This window comes from Cyprinodon tularosa, unplaced genomic scaffold (assembly GCF_016077235.1).
Source record: "Cyprinodon tularosa strain WSP-4 unplaced genomic scaffold, ASM1607723v1 ctg2, whole genome shotgun sequence".
NCBI classification, from domain to species: Eukaryota; Metazoa; Chordata; class Actinopteri; order Cyprinodontiformes; family Cyprinodontidae; genus Cyprinodon; species Cyprinodon tularosa.
The window spans coordinates 3,036,284-3,060,252 of NW_024038733.1; the positions used below are offsets into that span (position 1 = coordinate 3,036,284).

Below are 23,969 nucleotides of genomic sequence, written 5' to 3' on the forward strand. Positions count from 1 at the left end.
AGACTCTGTTAATCTTTACTCTATTCAACAGCTTAGTATATTGTAACACACCTAAACATTCAGTTTTTTAGTAATCGAAATGTATACTGTATTAAACATCAATTTTCAGTACTGTAAGTTGCCATGGGAGATTGGACTAGAAGAGATGAGAGTTACTGAGTGGGGATATGGTGGAGGATGACAGAGAGGTGAAATTAGGTACACCACTGCACTCATGTAGTAAAGGATATGAATCCAGTGAGCTGCTGAACCAAGGCATCAAGCACATGGAAAATCAGAACAGTACAAAATATGCTGCTGAATAATAAATGGCTGTTTTAATACGGATAACTTTTGGATCCTGCTCAGTATACTGCATGTATAAAAAGGAAATATTGGAATCATTTTATAGACCAACAGATATTCTAAACTTTTATTTCATTAAATTAGCCACCTTTGGCTGGTGTAACAGCGGGACAGCTGACTACCGTTTCAAAACTTATAATCTTGTTCCCTTTTCCTGAGATAGTCCAGAATAGCTTACACTTATGTTTGGTAATGATTTGAATCATGGTATATTCCAGAGGGCATTCCAGTTGCAGAATGCCGTGGTACCAGTTTGGTTGAGTTTACCTCTTACTTTGTACAAACCACTTCCCCTGGATCCAGCAAAACAGCCCTAGAATACCACACTTCCTTATTTAAGTCTGACAGTTGATTTCCCATACTGGGAAACATCCTCTCACCTCTTTGGTGATGTAGAGACATCTTTTGGGATGAATCACAGATTTAAAACTTTGATTAAGTCCATAATAGTTTCATTCATTCTTCAGTTGTCCAATGGCAGCATTTCATGTCCCAGGCAAGCCTCTTTGTTCTATTCTGGCATCTTAGTAATGGCTTTCTCGCTCATTTGTCCTGTCAAATCTGCAATTCAGTCATCTCTTCACAGTTGAGACAAATCCTGCTTATGAATTTATTATTAAGCTGTTCTTAAAGTTGTTGTCCTGTGAGCCATCTATCACACAAGCTACAGTATTATCTTTTAGAAACTTGATCTCCAATTCAGATGTACTTTTGGGTCTGCAAGACCTCTTCCTGTCAGTTTCTGAGTACCCTTTTATGGTGGAAAACTGATACCAGTTGACACATCAATTTTATTTACCATTTTTGTTTAGAAGAGACTTACTGTAAATTTTTTAGTGTTATGATGGTCTGTCTCTCTTTTATTGTTATTTGCCTATTCCTGGACAAACTGAGCTCACAAGGGTATGATACCACAATGTGTTGTGGTAACATAATAAGTTACCATAACAGTTGCAGGAATTAGGAGCACTGAGTTTCATAGATTGATCCACATAACAGAGTTTCCTGAGCACATTAAAGTTGTTGTCAGAGATAGTGTTAAAAATAAAAAACGCCATTTAATGAAAGGGTGAATTGAAAATATTGGCTGGTAGTTTACATTTGCGCATTTCTTGTTTTTCTTCCAGTTTTGCCAGAGAATGTTCATTATCTAATGATTCGATACATGAGGCATCAGTGATGGACTGTACTCAGACAAATTCATCTATCACGGACATATAGACAGGTTAGACTCATCACTCACTTTTTCCTGTCTGCAGACTGCGATTATAGCCCACAGGGCTGAAAAATTCAAAAATAAAGACAGTCACTGCCACGACAGTGAGGCACATGACGAACATCATCACCCACACTGCTGGACTGTAAGGCTCTGTGAAAAAATAAAAAAGAACAAACAAAAAAACAAAATAGTTAATTAATTGAATAAAGTACAGAAGATTGTGTTATATAATTTGTACATAAATCAATCTCCTTAAACAAAAGCATTGGAGCAAACACAGTCCTTAGTAGATAAACACTGTTTAATGTTTCTAAGCTCTGCTCGATTCATTTAAGTCAGTAACATTGATCTCCCTCTGGGGCCTCGAGTATGCTGACAGAGTAAAAAAAGACATTAAGAAGACATGAGAAGCTAAAAAAATCTAGATGTAGGGGCCAGCAACCAAAGATCAAGGGTTTTTCTGCAAACTCAACACTTTACATCTACATTAGATGCTGTTCATCAGCAAATGCCTTGCAGTGGGCTAACGGTCTCACCTAAGAAAGCTGATGGTGAAACAGTTCCATTGCTACGGGAGACCATGACACTGATCCCTGTTTCCACAAAGGGAACAGAGAAATCCACAACCTCGGACCTCTCTTCATTGATAGTCAGTGAGCCGATGGCCATGTCCGCCCGCTTGTACACCACCTGAGGAGAACAACAGCAGTGATAGGAAAGAGTTCTAATTATGGAAAATCAAGTAACTGCTCTGAATAGACAAAGCCAATTTTTTACAGTCCACCATACACTTTTTTTTCCAGTTCACATCCTGACATTTCTGCACCTTGACCCTTTGTACAGCCAAACATGAGGGGAGTCAGTGTTTCGGCTCAGTGCAATTACTGAACACATGTCTCCTGCGCATCTCTTTAGCATGCAGAATGAGCCGGAGACCCGTCTACTCTCTGCAACCATTAAGTAAAACCTCAAAACCGCTGTGTCTGCTGATTGTACAAGCAAAATGTTAATCTACATTAGACATGGCACATCTGCTCTTCAAAACAAATCAGCAGAAAACTGAATCGAAGCGGAACGCAAACCCCCCCCCCTCCACCCAGCTTTGCCTAGTCTTTGGATTACCTGATCAAAGAATGGCAGGCTTGGGAGGAGTTGATGAAAATGACAGGAATTAGCTTTAGAAAACAAAATAGGTTTGGTTTCTTCTTTTTTTTTTCATCTTGCAAAAATAGATCTGACAGTCAGCTCTGACCTGGGGTCAAGTTATAAATGATAAGAGCACGAGAGCAGTGAGGAACTGTTTTAGAAACGCGAGACTGGGTGTGCGACAAGTTCCCTCTGTGAGAATGAAACAGTGGAGAGCTTCAATGAAGTCACAAACACTGTGTTGATCTCAATATACGAGTTAGTACTATGCGAGTGCATGATTGTTTCTTTGAGACTTTTCCCACTCCTCCTTTCACCAGCACATCTGTCTTGATTTTACAGGACTGATAACCTATATGACCAAGAAAATATCAAGGACTGACCTTAAATATGTGGGGGTATCTAGTATGCTTTATGCTTATTCTAAAACAGTATAAACTGAAACTTTCCACAGAAGTATACAGTGTGAACATAGTGTGGAGAAAAACATATTTTCCGTGTTTTTAACCTTTTTATCGCCCTTTAATATTTCCAATTAAATGTCAGACTACTTAAGTCACATTGAACCATACAAACGATTATAAATGCATTCTGCTGACACTGGGAGCCAAGTACAATCCAAAGTCTTGGTTGTGTATATGATACACAAATTGATGCTGCAGCCAACAGATTTTTTTTCTAACCTTCTCCAAAGCTGCTGTTTGAATGGTAAATTGGGTTATAAATGGGGAAATTAAAACAGGTACAATGTAAATGACAGAAAAAAATTATGATGGTTTATCTGACCTCTTTTATAGCAAGCAGAATACAATAAAAAAAAGCCAACAATCAGTTGTCATAATCTGTGCAATAACTCAACAAGAAATAAAAGCAGTGGGATAATATTAATGTCTTATGTGTTGATTAAGTTCAACCCCAATTTCCAACCATGTTTTTTTTTACACAAGTATGACCCAGATGTGTGAACTGTCTTAATTACCAGACCCAAGGCAAAGTCCAATCAAATATTTAACTAATTCAGAATTAACCATTAAATTAAAAGATATAAAAAACAAAAAGACAGTATCAACAATGACTGATAGTGACTTGAAGTTTAAACAAAAGGACTTGTTCTGCACTTAACATTAACCGTAGTCTTGATGTAAGACTTGAAACTTGACAATAATGATGTGAGACTAAGTTGTGAAGATTTGGTCCCACGTCTTTATTACCTGCCTTACATTCATCACACAGTGTATAGGAAGGAAGGCAGAGAGAACAAGCATTACAACACAATCAAAGACTAACCTCTCCAATCATGCCATTCCAAACGCCATCGATTTTCTTCCCATGCTTCCCATTGGTCACCAAGTAGAGGTCATAGGTAAAACCAACAATCTTAGCTAGGCGCTTTAGGATGTCAATGCAGAAACCTTTGCAGCACTGCTTTAGAGGAGCCAAACCCTCATGAATAGCACTGGGAAAGAAAAGGCAAAAGAAAAAAATACAGAAAATAAATAAAAAGTCTACAGAACATAAATAATACAGCAGGGGCCATTGTGATAGGTTTTATGATATAGTATAGGATAGGGATTGCCATTACACATTTTATCTAAATTGAAACTGCAGTACTTTACAACAGAAAAAGGTTGCATGATTTAAACCTGGCATTGAGGGGTCGTCTGCAGGGAACAGAGTCTCGGATGCAAGTTCCTGAAGCAGCATCTGCAAGCTCCACAATGACAAATGGCCTTTCCTCCAGTGTTACGACGCGTAGGTGCTGGGCATCGTCAGGTGGCTTCAGGAAGGGCCCATAGCGGGACCATGCTGGGTAACGAAGCCTCAGCACACCATTCTCCCACCAGCCTACCTAGGGGAACAGAAGAGAGAAACATTAGAGAAGGATGCACTTTTTATTCCCTCTCTTTGTACTGATAAATCAACACTGTATTCTTTCCTAACAGAAATGAACAGAAAGCATCAAAAACAATCAACTGTAACTCTGTTGACTTTCTGTCTGCATCTTGAAGGCAGTTTCTGTAAAAGGGAAAGGTGCTCAATTATTTCTCGAATAGGTTATTAAAACAAAGGATTTTTAATTTGAAAATATTGACAGATCTAGTTCATGGTACAATTTTTGAACTCACACGCATTCCAAATTTAGAAAAAAAAGTTCTCAAATTGCTTACCTGTTATGTGTCATTTTATTTAAATGGAGATAAAAAAAAAAATTATTTTTCATAGTGGCCTTTGACTGTGCAATGTAAATATTATTAGTTATATTTCCAAACTTTTTCATTTGTTTTCTTTTACTAAATAATATCTTTTCAAAACACTCATTATATATATACTATACCACTTATCTTAATGTGTAACTTGTATTCTCTTTAACTGTTTGTTTTGTTTTTCATGAACACTTTCAATTGTCTCACCCTTGAAAGTTTTAAATAAACTCATTAATTGTATAAATAAATTTACGTTCCCATTATCCCCAGCATCTTTTCTTTCCCAAGGCAATACACTCAGCAGCTCTTGGATATTTGTCTTGGCCTTATGAGCAATAAGTTTGTCTTTTCTTTCACAAACACATCATACTATTTTAATGATCATACAATTTTATGAATTTTATAGGTTAAATAGCATCTGTTGCTGATTAGTGATGTTCTTTGTCTTCTCTGTCATCTAATAAGTTGCTTTTAAGCTTACTGGTCTGAATTTAAGCCATTTGTATCACTTTATTATTGAATAACTGAAACATCCTGGGAAATGAAATAATATACTGTAAGTCACTACTTTCCCCTTATTCAAGTTGCAGACACAAAGAAATAATCAGCTTTTTGCTCGTGTTCACAACTTATTATTTTTTTATCAGAGAGCTGGGCTAAAACAAAGAGGAACATTGTGATTAAGTGGCTTTGGAAGTGTAACCATGTGAGGAATAAGGTCATCGATCCCTTTGCGCCTACGCCTGGTAACATTAGCTGTTCCTTTGGAGTGGCGGTCCTTGTGATCAGATGGTTTAAATCTCCTGCGGGTTAAGAATCAATTGACTTGAATCATTTAGTGATTGTGTTCCTGCACGAGTGAATTAGGACCGTACAGAGCTGTGAGGAGAATAGGTAATTTCTGGACTTACAGTTTGGCTTGTATACCAATAGTTAGCTATTCTGTTGTTGTGAAATACTTAACAATCCTTTGTATCTCTCGAACTTGGATTCTGAGGTGACACCATCTAAATGCAGTTTTCTGAGGGAGTTGTTTAGCTAGAATATTTTAATTAACCACAACAAAATCACTGAAATTGATTTTGAAAGAGCTGCTGTTCTTTAACCCGAGACAGTATGTAGGTAGGTTGAAAATTTGATAGCTGCATACATCCTGTGGGCAAGGGTGAAAAACAAAAATGTTCTATATTTAGGCATAGTGGTTAGACACAAATAGGAAAATAGGGCGAAACTGGCAACCCAAGTGAAATTTTGATATGACATTCTTTTTTATAATGCATTTTACTGTTTATATTATACTGCAGTTGATGGTTTTCAACTACACATGAGCCACTACCAGATTATCAATTTATCATAATATGGAATAAAACTATCATTGCTGCTCAGTATTCACATAATGATATATATTGATATTTTTTTAATACAAATGAATAATTAATTAATAACTCAATAATTGATTAACTCATATTGTCCTGAATGATGCAGTAAATGTTACTTGATAATCGACTTAAGAAATTTTTTTTAAGTAAACACCTTAATTCAGGATTCATTTTTCAATTGAACATGTATGCCTATATGGTTACATACATATATCCTGCATTGCATTATCTTAGTTTTATACTTTTTTCTGATGTGTGTTCTTTGTTTTAGTCTGTCATTGAATTTCAACAAACTGCCCTCCCTCATTTGGTTGTTCTCTCTCTTTTGTGTTACTCCAGTAAACACCTATTATATCTTCTGAGTTCAGTGATTTGTTTTCCAGTTTACCTGTTGTTGTCTGTTGTCATCCAGACCCATTTTAGTATTGCTTATTGTCGCAGATTAATTATTAAAAGAATGAGGTTTAATCTGCAGCATGAATCTGCAACAAGTTGAATTTGTTAAAGAATCTGTCAAATTTTAATCCACTATCTTAAAATCATAAAACCCTTTATGTTTGTTCATTAGTTTCAAACAGTTCAATATGTATTTTTCTTCTGATGAAATACATTTTCCAGTGGTGCCGAGTGGAAGAAAGTTTGTTTGTTTTGTAATTTACGGCAAAGGACTGTAGAAAAAGCAGACTAGATCTCAATAATGCAAGAACTGCCTCTGCTTAAACTGATATCAGCTGGTTAGTCAAGATATCCAGTCGGATGTTTTACGGACATATTAGTTGTAGCTAGTCAAAGGTAGTTTTCCACAGTTACATTAATAGCAGTGATGGATCGATGGATTAATCAATTGATTGATGGCATTTCACTTGATGGATGGTATTTCACAGAAACAAACTGTGATCATTCTAAAACATAAACCAATAGAATAGTATGACAGAACTTTTTTAAACCTTGGTAAACATATCTGTAAAAATCTAACTAATGTAATGCATGTTCATAAGTTATGCTTCAAATCTTCAACTAGGTTCTGCAGTCTGTTCTCCTGCATCGCAGGGAAAAGGTTTAAAAAAGACAACCCCTATTGAACCTAATATCTTGCGAGAATGTCAGTAAGTTATTCGTTAAATTTATCCTTCTCTATTATGTGTGAATAAAGTGTAATAATTTTGTCATTCTTTTTATTGCGGAAAGAGAGAAGCATAGACATTAAAAATATGAAAAACCAGCATTGCCATAGATGAGAGACCCCAAACAACACAATAAACAAGCTTAAAGAGTACAGGCCTCATAAAGCCAGAACACACACAGAGATAGAGTTATATTTGATTATGCTGCACATGTACTGCTTAACATATTGTGCTTCTATCATGTTTTTTTTTCACTTGGCCAAAATAATAACTATGTTGAAAGGAAGCAGTAACTAGACAGATATTTACATGACAAAATGCATCAGAACATGCAAATACAGTCTTTATATTAGCCCTTCATATACTGGTAAATTGGAGAAATAACACAATTATCAGACAAATTTAAATGATTAAATAAGAAACCCCAGATGCACTTGGTTTCTAGAGTAAAAAGGTCTGTTGAAGGCTTAAATACACCTCTTTAACCTCAAAGACCACCATGCACCCTGCAGCCTACTTTTAATTGAATTTAACCAGCTTAAATAATTCAAAAGGGTCCAATTTAGAAGCACTGAGTTACTAACAGACATTACAAAAAGACATGCCTGAGTAACATAAGCCATCATTTTTGCATGAATAGAAAAAATAATTACAGGTTTAGAACTCTGTCTATCACTGACCTGAAAATAAATGTATTTCATTAATCTTTCAATATCTAGGTGTAAGTCTTAAAATGTCCCATTTTTAAGTTTGCAGAAAGGTGGAACATTAAAAAAATGTATCCTGTATATTTAGTATATTTAGTTATTGACAAGCATAAACACTGAGATACATAAACACACACATATACATATACTGTATATATATAAATATTTAAAAGAAAGACCAAAATAAAAATCTGATTGCTTAGGCAGGCCAGAACAGTAAAGTATGGCAGCTTTTGTGCAGCCTGTCTGTCAGTGCAGTGTAAGCGCTGGCAGAGAGGAGGAGGAGGTGGAGACCATGACAGTGTCTCTACTGCACTACGACCGCAGCTCGGCAAAAGACATTCAATCAAAACACTGGTAGGGAACATAGACAGGAAACAGACAAAGCTTACTGAGGAGAATGCTGCACTCTATGAGACAAATACTCAGAAAGAAGCAGACACACATGTCAGGAAAAGAAGAAAAAGAAAATAGCAGAGCAAAGTCTTGAATATCGTGCGGCAGAGAAAGGATTTTCCCTTAAAGCAAAGTTTTAGGACCGGGAGTCACTTTAAGGTAAAGTTTTACTCCTCAGCCACTAAGAGTAGCTTTTATAAATGGTTATTAAATTCTGTTAATATCACATCCCTGTGCTGTGTCTATAGCTGAAAGACACCCCGCCTAATGCTGAACAACCTCAAGCACTCGTCTGCAGAGGTTCAGTCCGCTAGGTCTTGGGGCGCCCAAGCTCTAAGTGATGGTACAGTCATTGTAAAAATAATATCAAATATTCAACAGCATGGATGTGTATAATAGGCAGATAGAGGCAGTGCATTTATGCAAGAAGGGGAGTGGGCATATTTGTCTTTGCAAACAGTAGTCTCCTTTGTGTCCACACTGGATGTCTGTGGAAGTTGTGAGCATGATTTTCTGTGTGTGGGGGCAGCTTTCACAACCTAGGTTTGCAGTTAGTGGAAGGATCGGCACAGGAGTCTCTAATTGAAAGGAATTTGAAGAAAATGGCAGAAGTCAATGTAATACGACATGCTGAGACTGGACGTTGGTGGGCTGTTAAAACCAGCAGGGAACTAAGAACCACTGATGTGTGTTGCATACTTGTGTGCGCCTATTTCTGTCATTGCTGGAGCGAATGATCTAAGCATGTTGTGCGTCTTTATGCATGTACAGGGAGGCATTATAGAAGCTGGTATGGAGCTGAGAAAATTAGCACCACACACAATCTTCTGATACTGACTAGGGTTGAAATCTATCTATATAAAAAACGGAAACCATCTCAAACAGGTGACAAGACTTCCTGGCAAGAATGCGAAGGAAGAAAAATAGTTTAACAGAATATGCATGACAGATGAAAGCTGGTGATTCTTGAGAGGCATGCGTAAAGTACTTTATATAGTATGTCTGTCCCCGAGCAGAAAGTTTTGACATCTAGAAATCATAATCATTTGAGTATGTTTTTATCAAGCAAGAACCTAAAACAGAAAAATCAAAACTACCGACTAGATAAAACAACAGGATATTGATGTTGAATGTCTAATGACAAAATATGAGAACAATTATGCTTTTATGTTAAAGAAGGTTGATACATTATAACACTGATATAAAATTTTCCAATTTTGTTTATCATGTTTTTGAAAGGGTAATTGACACCTTTGCAACTTTGTTTTAATTAAAGAATGAATATAAAGTTCAACAGTTGTACTTTACATTTTTTTTTACTAAACACCTATTGATGCTTTATGCATAACATTTGCTACATATATGATGTTTATTATCATCATTTTGATGATTAGATGATTGCTTGCCAGTAGCATCAACACTGGTTAATTACTAACTGTTCTGTCTGTGGCAATGTAGTCCAAAATTAAGCCTCTGCTAACACAAAGATTTAATCTAAGGTTTAAATTCAAGTGATATTTTGCTGCAATTCTTTAAAATGCCTCTTTTTTACTGCTGTTCCTTTCTAATCCCAGCCATAAAAAAGCATTTAAAGGCAGAGTTTCTTCCATAAATGTCTTCAATTGCTAGAATCTCCTGGACATGATATATAAAGCAACTCTGAACACAGAAATTTCTGAATTTATCATTACTATCAAATGCACTAGAGTGGTTTTATTTTCTTATGATTATGGGTTTATTCTTGCTCTCAAATTAATAGGTCAAGTAAAACATAAATATTTCAGAGTTTGCAGAGCTTTTAAGCCAAAAATCAACCAAACTGGAATGAAGAAGTTTTTTTTTAAGTATCCTTGATAGTGGAATAATGTCTGTAGAGCACAGAACTTAAATATTTTTCCTCATCTGATTGATTGCCTCAAAGCTACAACGCTCAGTTCCTAGAACATATAGAAGCAATGAACAGCATATACAGAGCCTCTAAATAAAACAACTCATGACAAATATAAAATTTACTCTGCAAACAGGAATATAGCTGCTGTTCTTTTCTAGTAACCCTGGCTCCATGTTTGCCCATCTGAAGAGTTATGAAAATTTGTTTAATCCATAACTAATTGTTTCTCTTTTTGCCTTATGTCAGACTAACATACTTCAAATGATCAGTTCATAAAAATTTTGTCATTTAGGTCATCTGTGTTTTTTGCCTTGAATCTCCTAAGAATGCCATTTTTTTAATCTTTCTATTAAATCAGAAATACTATGAACCTGAAATACTTTTTTTATTTTATTTTGTTGTGAGCTTGTGGATGAGCTGTTGGTGTGCTTTTGGTGTAAAGCCAGCCTTCCAGATACTACTTCACTTTTCTGCTATGTAATTCTGCTCGAAATGTTTCCATGCAGCAGTCCAAACTTGATGCATGCAGGACCTGTCCATGCATCGCCTCCTTGTGACTGACTCCAGGTGGCTCATTTGGGTTTTAGATGTTGACATATTTAACTGTCATCTATTACAAATTGATTCAAACTGCATAACGGATGAACAACGGGGGGGAGCTGTGCATCATAGTGCAGCTCAATAGAGTCAGTAGGGATTACCACAATAACTAAAAAAGCTTCTATTTGTGAAGGAAAAGTAAACACACAGATGAAGGGGTCTGTGTGAATATGGGGTAATTAATTGTGGCGGTTTGGCTATTCCTATAAAAGGTTCAACAGTTTTCTACATGTACACAATATGTGGATAACTTCCTAATTATTTTTGCCCTTTATCCTTAAGTTTATATAAATTATCAGGAGGATCAGTCTACTTTATTGTATGTTGTCAGAAATGTTCTTTTTAAAGGATTCATTTATTTTATATTATAGTAATCAAGCATACTGTAGCAATTTGAAACTAAACTAAAAAAAAAATGGGTTAATTACATAACAATGGGGGAGACAGTGGCATAGAATGCAAAAGTGTACAATTTACTTATTTCTTACATCATTAAATAGACAATAATTAAAGAGGTATTATAGAGTTTTCCAATGCTGTACTCCTCTGTTCATTCTCGTAGCTTGAGCTTGTACTTGACAAGTTTTTTTTCTTTTCTTTTTTTACAATAAACGAAGCTGCAAACGGTGTCTCAGGTGAACTAGATGCAAGTTGCTTCTGAATATTCACGGAATCCTTCTTGAACGCAACACTTTGATTGTTTTCTAGAACATTCTCATTTAAGATGGATGTGCTGAACGTCATAGCATCATTACCGAACAGAGCCGGAACTTCCGATCCAAAGTACATTAAGGAAAGTTGGCAACAGGCTTATAGATGAATTGGTGCTGAAGTACTGAGCAGTCAACCTGCTCAACAAATAATATTTTAGTCATAAAGGGTAAACAAAAACCTATTTTATAGATATATTTCAGTAAACACTTGCATACCGTATCTTTAAACCTTTTGACAGCACTATATGCTCCACCTGTTGCTGCGTAATATGCTCTGCTTCCCCTGTACCTGCTATGACAGAGTCAAAGACGGAACAGATGCAAGGAGGTGTTTCCTTCCATAGCCATTATAAAGGTGTTTGCAATAAAGAAAAGAGTATAAAGCTTCTGTGTACAGGGTTACCCAAATAAAGCTTTAGTATCACTCACCAAAACTCTGCACAATAACAACGATATCTGCAGCTTTACTGGCATTTTGAAACATGAGCAGAAAAAGGCTGTCTATAGGCCATCTCTTTTTAATTGCAGGTCTGGAGACATTTACACGAGATCTGCCAGTAGTTATGTGAGGGGAAAGGGGCAGTTGCAATCTGTTTCTTTTGTTTTGGCACATAGGCCAGGTTCAAAAAGCCCTATGATTGAGACACCAAAAAATTGCATTCCTTAAAAAACAAAAAAAACAAAACCCAAACATTTTCAAATGTTAAATAGGCTTTTGCCTTTTTCTTCAAACTCCCACTCCTGTCAGTTGACTCTAACATGTCAGTTAGCAATGTATTCCATGTTCATGGTGGTTAATATCAATTGTTTCAATAAAATGTCACTATCCTATTGCTTTAAGCAAGGATTAATAATTATTATGCTGAAATTGTGAGGGTTTATTTTAATGGGGTTTCATGGTGGATTTCTGCACGGGGGGTCGGAACAAACCAAAATATATTAAATGTGTATCCAGGATACTATGCATATTGTATTAGTGTTTGAGTTTTGTACTAATTAGACAAAGTCTAGAGCAAAAAAGGGCAGCATTCACTTCTTTTCTTTGATTCAAATGTCTATCTTCATTAAAGATGCTGCAGCAAATGTTTCTTCTTTTTTGTTATGTTATTCACTATGAATTAAAAAGCAGGAAAATTGAAATATAGATTATCAATAGCAGCTTAACAAAAGCACCAAATCCCATGTACAGTTAATTGGTCAACACAAATCATCTGCCTTGGAGCCCTGACAGTCTGAATAAAACCTTACTACCTGACTGTCCTCCTTGCTCACTTCAAGTCCTATTTTCCAGATGCCAATGTAGAACAGAGCTTCTGTTCAAGCTTGGACAGAATAATTAAGAATTCAGTGTTGTTTAAAATAGGAAAAGCAATGCATATGCTTTTATCTCCACGCTTTCAAACCAAGCATATTTGCTATAAAGTTTCGGAAATGATTTGTGATATTACTGAGTTTTAAAGCAAATAAGATTTCAAAGCAAATAAGTTTGATGGTAGACTCATTAGAAAAAAATAAAAAATATCTATAATCAACATGAGCAAACATATGAAATGAAAAACATAATTAAACTGTTATTTGTCTGCCAAATTACAGATTCTCAAACATCTTAATATTTATATTTTTATAAAGCACAATTGCTGTATGTGACACAACTCTTTCCTCGTTTGATAGTCATTGATAGTCATGCAATCCCATGCAATTCCCAGCACACGGTTATATTTAAGTAGTTATTTCATGTCCTTACATCTTCCCATCCTCTGCCAGGTGTCCACGAGATGACGTCCAGGAATGGGTTGGCCAGGTAACCGTCACTATTGAAGGAGTAGTCTCGACCACCCAGTGTTATGTTGCTGAAATACCTGCAGGTTTGCGAGAATTAAGTGGAAGAAAGGGAGAAGTGTTAAATACGTCAAATGCACCACCAGTCTCTTAAATATAAGTTTCTGAATACTTGAAGAAGTCAGCTCCGGTTTTTACTCAATTGTTGCACTCCATGGAAGTTCAAAAATTGGACCTCGAACACCCGAGCAACCTTATTTTAGATGCATGTCTTATAAAACTGTGGAGTTGATGCACAGAGATCAGCTATTAGAAAGTCATGCTACATGGTAGTTAAAGGACAACTAACCCCTAAATTAACATTTTCTTTTTTTTCTAATAAACTGCATACACAGAAATATATGCTATCTATGTCATGGGCATTATTCAACAATTTGCTCTACATTTGTTGCAGTCCTGCTTTTGTGTCTAAAACTGTGTGGTGCCCTCCTCGGTATATAACTAAGTTTACTGCTACTGATTTTGAATCAGTGTTAGAGTTGCCTTTCCTGTTACTACAATATTATCCTGAAAAATGCTTACATCCCTGGTTCTGCCATATGGGTTACTCTTGGTCCACAGATTCATTGATGTCATTCCCCTGTTTGAATACCACTTTTAAACTCAGCATATTGCATATATTTATGGTGAAAACACATCCATATTTATGTGTATGTGTGTACACCACAACCATAGCAGATTAATCATCATCATTCAAAAACAGAATAGTTATTGTTATGCAAATTGCCTTGTAAACAAAGCTGGTGGTTGTGTTGGTGCAGATTTACACAGCTGCTAAGGGTTCTGTGCAGAGAGCAGCTGAAACAAATTTTTAAATATTAGGGTGTTCAAAGCTAATTGCTTAGTTTAAGCAACAGTTGAAAAACGTTTTTCTATTTTATTTGTGTCTAAATAAAAACCTACCCCTACCCTTACCCTACCTTAGAACTTATCAAGAGCATAATCATTATTGTTAAAAGGGTAATTATAAAAGAGAAAAAATCTAACTTTAGTGTAGAACATTTGCAAACTGATCCCTTTTAGAACACCATCGATATGAGTAAGATGCACATCTTTTGAAGATTGTAGGTGTTTAGTGAGTTGCATCTTTAGAAACAATTGATAAATCTGTTACAGGTGATACATTGCCCGGATAGTGTCAATTTTCTACCAGAGTTAAAGAAGAGAATTTCATTCAGGCCAAAATATCTGTGGCTGCAAAGAAAGAAAAAACGGATAATGCAAATGATAGGGCTTGGAAAATCTTTGATGAATTTTATCAGGCAAAAATCACTACAAGTACTTTCATAGACAATTGTTAATCTGATTAATTATATTTGTATCATATCATACACATTACAAAACAGAACACCTATTACATACTTTATTTGTTTGAAGCTAAATCTATGAGGACACAGTGGGATCGTCTGTTAATCCAATCAATAAAAAGGATCGGACACACTAAAATGTGAGTATCTTTAATATCAAACAATTGCTGCAGGAGACAGGATAGAACTTTAAAAGGCTCTTCTTTTGTCTAGTCATTGGCTTCAAAAAATGGAGGAACTCTTAAAACTGGTTCTTGTTAAATGACAGAAACTGGTTGTTGCAGAATGTAAACAGTATGTAGCAGTGCAAAAAGATGGTGCAGCTTTCCACTCTGTTGCTGAACATACTTAATACACAAACTGTAAATAATCCATTAATCATTTTAGCATAATTTCCACACTGATGGCACTGTGCTTCATTTAATGGAATGACTACAAAAATACTAATTAATTATACATTTGAGTCACTTAGAGCTTCCCCAATATCAACTCTGATCCACATGCAGTGCATACCTGTTGTTAGAATAAACAATGCTAATGATAATCCAGGAAGATAACAAGAATAACATAAACAACCTGTTAAAGTCTGCTGCTGTGTGTTTTTACAGCCTATGAGGGATATATTAAAAGCAGCTCATTAATATACATGAGACATGGTCCGCTTGCTACAGATGCTACGGTAATTTTGCCAACTCACAACTACAAGCACCAGCATCATCTATTTTGCATGGATGATAGCCAGCCCCAAATTCAGATATCCCCCCTGCTCCTGCTCGCTGACACTGAATCTGCTAATTCAACCCATATATCTCTTGGCTAATTCTGGCCATGATCCAAATTTCCTCTCTAAAACTTTTACCTCATGCTACCTCTATTTTTGTTTCCTCCCATGAAGCACATTTTGTCTGGTGCCAGTGAGCTATCATAAAAATGAAAATTATTCAAATTCCTTGTTGGTTCCAATTTCTTCAGGTTACAACCAGAAAAAATAATTGTATTCTGGTGCAGTGCATGAGATAGGGCAACAGAAAGTAGTTCAGCATTGTGAAATGAGGAAAAAAAACATTATTTTTTTTACAAATAAACATTTAAAATGGGTAATGTGTTTTAGATTCAGCTCTCTTACTTTGATGCAACTAAAAACGAGTCAATCAATCTTTTTATTAGCTGTTACAAATCAGTAAATAGAATTGATCTGCATAATCTTATCATAATGTTATTGGAACCAGTTCAGGGCCAATCAATAGAAAATGAACAAGCACAACATCCATATTTTCTAGATTAAGATACATTTTCCCGAAACCCTTGCTAATAAATGAACACAAACGTATCATGTTCTGCAAATTAAAGGTACTGTGGATGATCTTTAAGCTTTAAATTCTGGGGCAAAATCTTATCTATTGGCCTGCTCTTGCTGTGCATGTACAATTCTAGTGTTTATGTATTGAGCTAGCTGTGGTTCTGCTGACTTAAGCTCTCACTGTATAGTTAGAAAATGACTAATAATTGCATGAAGCAGTCTTGCAAGTTTATGAGATGAAGAGGAAGGCTTTAGAAAAATGTATATATATATATATATATATATATATATATATATATATATATATATATATATATATATATATATATATATATATATATATATATATATGATAATACATCTTTACTGTGCTCCAGGGTTACCTGTGGAGTACCACAGGGTTCAGTAGTAGGACCAATTTATATGCTCCCAATCAGTAGAATTATTAGACAGCATGGGATTAATTTCCAAAGTTATGCTGATGATACCCAGCTATATCCGTCTACAGTATAAATCCAGATGAAGCTAACCCATTACATAGATTACAGGCATGTCTTGAAGAAATAAAAACTGATGACTCTTTACTTTCTGCTCCTGAATGCAGACAAAACAGAAGTTATAGTCTTTGGACCAGAGTCTTTGAAAAAGAAGCTGATTAGTCAGTCACTTCATTTGGATGGGATTAAACTGATTTCAGACAATAAAGTAAAAAAAAAAACCTTGTTGTTATTTTTGATCAGGATCTGACATTTAGATCCCATATCAAAGAGGTTTCTAGAATTTCCTTCTTTCATCTGGGGAAAATTGCAAAAATTAGAAATATCCTGTCCAGGGTTGATGCTGAGAAACTAGTCCATGCATTAGTTACTTAAAGGCTGGACTGTTGTAATTCTTTACTATCAGGAAGTCCACAAACTGTAGTTAAAAGTCTTCTGCTGATCCAAAGTGCTGCAGCCAGAGTTCTGATGAAAATTAAAAAGAGAGATCATATCTCTCCTATCCTGGCTTCTCTTCATTGGCTTCCTGTTAAATCCAGAATAGAATTTTAAATCCTCTTTCTCACATTTAAAGCCTTAAATGGCCAAGCTCCATCTTATATCAGAGATCTGATTGTTCCTTATGTTCCTAACAGAGCACTTTGTTCTCAGTCTACAGGTTTACTAGTGGTTCCTAGAATTTCTAAAAGTAGAATGGGAGGCATATCTTTTAGTTATCAGGCTCCTCTCCAGTAAAACCAACTTCCAGTTTTAGTTTGTGAGGCAGACACCGTATCTATTATTTAAGGGTAGGCTTAAAATTTTCCTTTTTAATAAAGTTTATAGTTAGAGTGGCTCAGGTTATCCTGAGCATCTCTATAGTTATGTTGCTATAGGCTTAGACTGCTGGAGGACACAAGGACCCCTTTTTCATCATTCTGCTTCATTCTATCTCTATTCTCCCACACTGCAGAATTTATAGTTCAATCTCTAACATTCTGCTCTCTCTGCTTTTTCTCATAGTAGCTTCATCTGGTCTGTTCCTGCTTGGCTGTGACACCATCCTGGAGAGAAATATCAGCTCTGCTGCTGCCATCGACACCTTTGTTTATAGATGCTGGAGATCTGGCTGTTTTTCAGAGTAGTCCTGTTTCTCTGGCTGTGGCTGGTTGTGCTCTCTTCATACTCTGACATGGGAGCTGGCTCGGAGCTCGTCTGAGTTGATGTGTGTTTCCTGGACGTAGCCGCCTTTGGAGCTGGCTTACAGTTGTCTTTTGTATCTCTGCTTCTTTCCCTATGTCTACTTCTGTCTCCTTGAACCCCAGTCGGCCTCGGCAGATGGTCGCTCCTACTTAGTCTGGTTCTGCTGGAGGTTTCTTCCTGTTAAAAGGGAGTTTCTCCTCTCCACTGTCCCTACAAGTATGCTTAGTGTGAGGAATTGCCTTCTAGTTAATGAGTTGATGCAATCAACTGGTTATGGTTAGATAGAACATTTATGTAAAGAATTGTAAAGTGCCTCGAGATGACATGTGTTGTGAATTAGTGCTATAAAAATAAACTGAAATAAATAGAATTGAATATACATATATGGGTTTAAAAGACTCCTAGATGGCTTTCAGAGGCATAACTTTTTCTTCTCTCACATAAAACACACAAACTAGTTCCGAAAAATTGAGAGGAGTTATGTATTTATCATTTTAATTTTGAAAACACCTAACCTTTACCTGGACTACTGTATTTTTGTTGTCTGTTTATTGTTAATATACAAACAATTCTGATCTAAAATTTGTGGAAATGTTCCACCTGAGAATATTGTTATGCTTCCACCCTCTGTTTTAGAGGGCAACTGCAGGTGAATGATGTCTATATGGGATCACCTGGTAGAGGTGGCCACAGGGATGGCTAATCAATGTCTAAGGGTGGTCATGGCCACTCCTGGCCCCCCATCTATTTCTGTCCTGCAGGAAGACCAAAGAATAAAGCAGATAGGTAGGCTCAGTGGAGTCCAAGCTTTTTATTGCAATTACAATGAAACTACTGTATATTTGTATTGACTTTGATCTGTCTCCTACAGTGTCCCTTATTTTGACATCCCCTAGGGTTGTCAAAAATAATCAATACTTTTATATAATTGATTGCAAAAAAGGTTAATTATTTAAAGATAGTCATCTGCATGGAAATCAATATAAATTGACCCATTCATGTTAATTAACCAATGGGATGCAAACTGTTCCATCACGAATGTCCAATACACAGGATAGCAACTATGGACACATAAGAACACACGATTACAAGCATCAGTCCTACATACTCCATCCATCTCCGGAGACTGACATGGTATCACATTTCATGATTACTCTGGTTCTATTGATTATATGCGGTAGTATTAGCCCATATAAATGACCATTTAAAGATTAAATCATGCTAACAGTTAACTAATAATACAAACAAGCATTTCCCTAATGTCTTAGTATTAAAATACTTTGCTTTATTTGTCATAATGTTGACAAATAAACAACATTGTGACAAATAATGTTTGCTTTATGTCATAATGTTGATACTTTTGAGGAATCGGTATTCAGTGGTTGAAATGGACATACATACAGTGGTTGAAATGGACATACAGAGAAGTTCAAACCCCATTGACACCTCCTTTCTCTGCAAAACTCACAATTCTAAACTTCCACCATAAAATTGGCAAAACGAAGAGTCGAATTGACGTTAATTCAGGGACGTTGCCTTATTTGGTTCTGGCCTGTACTTTTGTCACGCCCCGATATTGACATACAGACCAGCCCACTGGTCACTGGCCCAAGAGCATGAATAGAGGTAGATGTAAGACACCAGTTTAGCTGTTTAGCCTACAGTTGGGTTTACTTCTACAAGAATTACAAAGCAGGCAGTTTCTCTATTGAAAATGAGCCAGAACCACAGGCGTAAATGTAGTGTTCAAGGCTGCACGGAGAAAGAAGACATTTTTCACAGTCTTCCCAAGGATCTGAAGACCCGACAGGCATGGATTATTTTTGTGTATCAGAAGATCCCTGCAAAGTTTGATGCTCAGCATTTCATTTGTTCATTTAAGCATTTTAACAATGACAGCTTTCAAAATCTTGGAGAGTTCAAAGTAGGATTTGCTAAACTTCTTTGACTGCAACGAGGGCCTTTTCCGACCTTAAAGCCATCATAACCGCAAGCTCTAAGTATGACTTTGTCGTTAAGCTGTTAATAGTAATGCTAGCATATCTATGTTGACCAGATTTGGGTTTCTGAGAAGGAAGACACTTTATTTTTTATTTTTTGGAATACGACACAGTTATGGCTGGTGATTGTTGTTCCAGGCAAACAGGAGTTTCATGATGTATGTCTAGCTTTGACTAAGTAGGCCGGTTACCAACACCAGTTACCAACAATGGTAATTGGTGTACTTCATGATTTTAAATAATTATTCAACAGTGGTGTCAAAAGTACACAAATTTGTTACTTAAGTAGAAGTATAGATACTGCAGTTTGAAAACACTCTGGTAAAAGTTGAAGTATCAACTTGAGCTCTTTACTCAAGTAAAAGTGAAAAAGTATGAGCTCCAAAAACTACTCAAAGTATAAAAGTATAAAGTAACCTTTGAAAAAAACAGCCAGATGCCACTATATGAATTGAAAGCTAAATTATTCAACTATTTAAAAAAATTTAAAGGATGATGGAGGTCTTGTTGGTCTCCGTCTCTAGATACGCTCTCGCCTGTGTCCGACCTTTCAGACATTTCAACATCTTTTTCTGATTCAGACATTGTAGCATGGCATAGACAATAGGGGGTTTTCAGTGACGTCACTGGCCAGCTTTCGGTCCGCCATCTTGGGTGGCATATTACCGTATATCAAATATATCATGTCGCGAATGGATAAGTACCCCAGCACGCTAGAGCCCCCAGATCATGGAACATATCTGAGGAAATGTTCCGTGATCGACCATATGGACCCCTATGCCCTCCACGGTGCCTTGTTTAGCACTAATCCAGATGATTGGCCAAATGTAGAGCACGGTAACATAGTTCATTACCCGGTGTTCAGTGAAAACCCTCTGCACACTCTTGAGGAAATGAGAGCGTACAAGGGTCTAGAGGCTAACAACTAGTTCACATCTGGTTGGGTAGGAGATGTCGAAGTGATGTACATGAGGGAAATCGCCATCATACGTGGACGGGTGAGTTTTAATAAGATGGTAAAAACGTAAACAATCCGATGCAGGGCTCGCTATGCTAGGTGGCTAACGGCCGGCGGTGCGCGAACAGTTCCAAAGCTACAACTCCTTGGAGTCTCATGTGCAGTTTACGAATGGATGGGTTCAGGAGCTGCAGCTCATAAAGCCAGCAAACAGTGCTAACCGTTAGTGCTAACAACCACTCAGGCATGTAATGTACTTATAACTAGCTGCTATGTGTTTCAAAGGTTTGGTTAGTAACGTTAACTGCCAAACCTCCCTAAACCCTCCGGGTTTCTCACATATTTGAGCCTTTTCCCGCTGGTTGAAATCAAGTTAAGGTGAAATTAATCAAATTAAAACACGGCTGAGAGAGGGAGTCCAGTACGCGGTGGTCATAGGCAGTAGTCTCAGTAGCGGCGGCGGAGGCAGTCAACATTGCGGCCACGGAAAGTAATACGTCATGACGCCCAAGCCCTATTATTAATATATTCTTACATGTTTTAAATGCTTGACAGTTAATTACCTGTGACAAAGTGAGCACTGCAGACTCTGGCGTATTCCAACTTAACACCGTCCAAATCGGACCTGGATATCCGTGTCAGCCATAGGTGACGGCATTGTTCAGATAGCTGTTTTGTTTTTTCACATTGATTCACGATTACGGCTGGTATGCGATAGAAAGAGCGTTGATCTCCACCTCCACGGGCCGTGCAACCAACAATTACACACGATTTCACCATTTTTCACTGTTAATACTACCTAAGGCTACCACCCAATATGGCAGCGCGCTGAGTAGTCACATGAGCGTGATGTCACCTGAAAACCCCCTATTCACGTTTGCAGTTTGAAGAACACCTGCTTGCTTCTGATGAATTCCTTTAGCTAACCAATGAGTGTTTGCGTTATATGACTCATCCAATTACACTAGTTTTTACTAGGTGTGGATGGAGCGATTAATTGCATTGGATGGCGCACATGACATGAAATAAATATTTATAAACATTAAACCGAAGCCAAGAGTAACGAGTAACCTTTGTTTTAAAAATGTAAGGAATAGAAAGTACAGATACTTGTGTGAAAATGTAATGAGTAGAAGTCAGAAGTAGGAAGAAAAATGAGTAATGGAGTAAAGTATAGATACTTAAAAAGTGTACTTAAGTACAGTAACGAAGTATTTGTACTTCGTTACTTGACACCTCTGTTATTCAATACGTTTTAAGTACAAACTATTGGCCAATAGGCCATCATGAAAGTTATTACTTAACCACTGGGTAAAGCCCAAACTGCACAAAATTATCTTATTTGCTCTAAATCTTTTGCAGACAGCTTTGTCCTGCTTATTCAGCACCCCCGTGTAAAGAAACTGAAGTCTTGCCATTTCTATATATCCATTCAATCTATTTCATACTATTTGAAGAGTCTCTGAAGAGCAATTTTCAAGTCTTGACTCAGAGATGTGAAGGGAGCGGTCTCATACTCTGGTCCTAAAGGTACAGGGGGAACTTTAACTGTTCCCTGGTTTTACACACCTAAATTATAGCGGAAGTACATTCTTACTTCATCTCTTCAAGTTTACACTGTGCTGTTAAGGACATGATTTAAGTGCAATGAAGTAAAAAAACACTACGAACTTCCAGGGCATACAGTAGGTTATTGAGGACTGGAGATTGAGGAAAAAGATTGATATGACTTGCAACCTAACATGCTAACATATTAAAATGGCCTGTATTTATACGCACCTTTTTAAATCAGGGGTCTGCAAACCTCTTTACATTAAATTTAATCCCTCACACACACACATTGATCACACGTTGTTCATTACCTGTATACCTTCCCTTCCGCCTGAAAGTCTTGTGGTACATTTTGTTGTACATATCATAGGGATCTCAAACTACAATTCCCCCGGGCCAGTGTCTTGTTACTTTAAGCTGTGTTCCTGGTCTAAACACCAACCATAAATGGCTCATCTGCTTCCTCAGCACAGAAACAGCATCTGTTGTTCCTGATAATGACTCAATTATTTGATTCAGTTGTTTTAAGTAGATACACATCTAAAAGCAAAAGGATATTAGCCCTTGAGGACTGGTGCTAAAGACCCCGGTCTATGAAATGCATTGTTTTTTGCTATTTCAACTTGATAAAATGTGGAAAAGTTCTGGGTGCAGAAATCTCTGAGATTATAATATACAGTGTATTTAAAACTTTCTCTCTTACCTCATCCTGCTTCGCAGTCTCTGTGTCTGATTTGCATCTGTCATGCAAGTAGTGACAAAGTTTGGCCCGCCGGTGCTTCCATATTCCTTCCGCATTGCCACTGCCCCATGAGTGAGCACAGACACACCCCGAGCGATCCTTCGGCGAGGCTCGTCCCTCCAGCCCTGGGGCCGTACTGCGAATAATGCCCGAGGCAGGCTCTCCATGCCCAAACCTGAGAGTGCAGAGCCTACTGCGAACCACATATGAGAGGCCCCAGCCTGACCAGCGGCCCAGGCAGCACGGAAGACCAGCTCGGCCTCCTCCTGAGAGCAGTACAGTAGACGCACCTGAAGGAGAGAAGGGAGGCCAGGAGGGAATGGGGAAAGACACACACACACACATACACTCCAGTGAGATAAGGAGGGGAAAGGGGAGCAAGACAGAGGATGGGAAAAGCAAGGACACAAATCAAGAAGTGGAAAGGAGGTGCATCTCAGCAGGAGAGGATGAAGATGAATAGAAAAAGCCATAACAACCAATAACAAGAATGCTGCAGAAGGTATAGGGAGAGATAGCAGTAAGTCTGTGATAAGGTTTATGGAAGTCGAGTGAATGACTTCAAATGAAAAGCAAACACACAAGTAATTTTGACTGTGTAGCTGTGTTTGCTAACCTGAAGGTATAAGAGGCAATGGAGGTCAGGGCTTAATGAGCTTAGACTTGATGAAACAAGTTACTGTAATGAATAATGAAAATGGGATCATAACAGGAAAGAGAAAATGAAACAAGTGGTAGAGCAAAGAAATATTAAGCAAAAGGAGAAGAGAGAGACAGGGAAATGGCTAATAACAAGGGCGGGGAAGATGAAGGCGGAGAGGTTAAACTGTAAAATATGTTTTTAAAAGCATATTGGAAGAGAGATCTGG

At 37.1% G+C, this 23,969-nt stretch overlaps 1 protein-coding gene across 2 annotated transcripts in view; it reads right to left on the minus strand.

The window, feature by feature from the left end:
* LOC119782955 (glutamate receptor ionotropic, NMDA 2D) overlaps positions 1–23,969 on the minus strand; it is a 105,218-nt gene that overhangs the window by 29,006 nt on the left and 52,243 nt on the right. For both annotated transcript variants that reach the window (XM_038284168.1, XM_038284169.1), the window contains 6 exons: positions 23,062–23,390; positions 13,469–13,583; positions 4,354–4,559; positions 3,998–4,166; positions 2,101–2,254; positions 1,589–1,714 (listed from right to left, as the gene is read on the minus strand). In XM_038284168.1, coding sequence (XP_038140096.1) covers positions 1,589–1,714; positions 2,101–2,254; positions 3,998–4,166; positions 4,354–4,559; positions 13,469–13,583; positions 23,062–23,390 — 1,099 coding nt within the window. The remainder of the gene's footprint in view (positions 1–1,588; positions 1,715–2,100; positions 2,255–3,997; positions 4,167–4,353; positions 4,560–13,468; positions 13,584–23,061; positions 23,391–23,969) is intronic.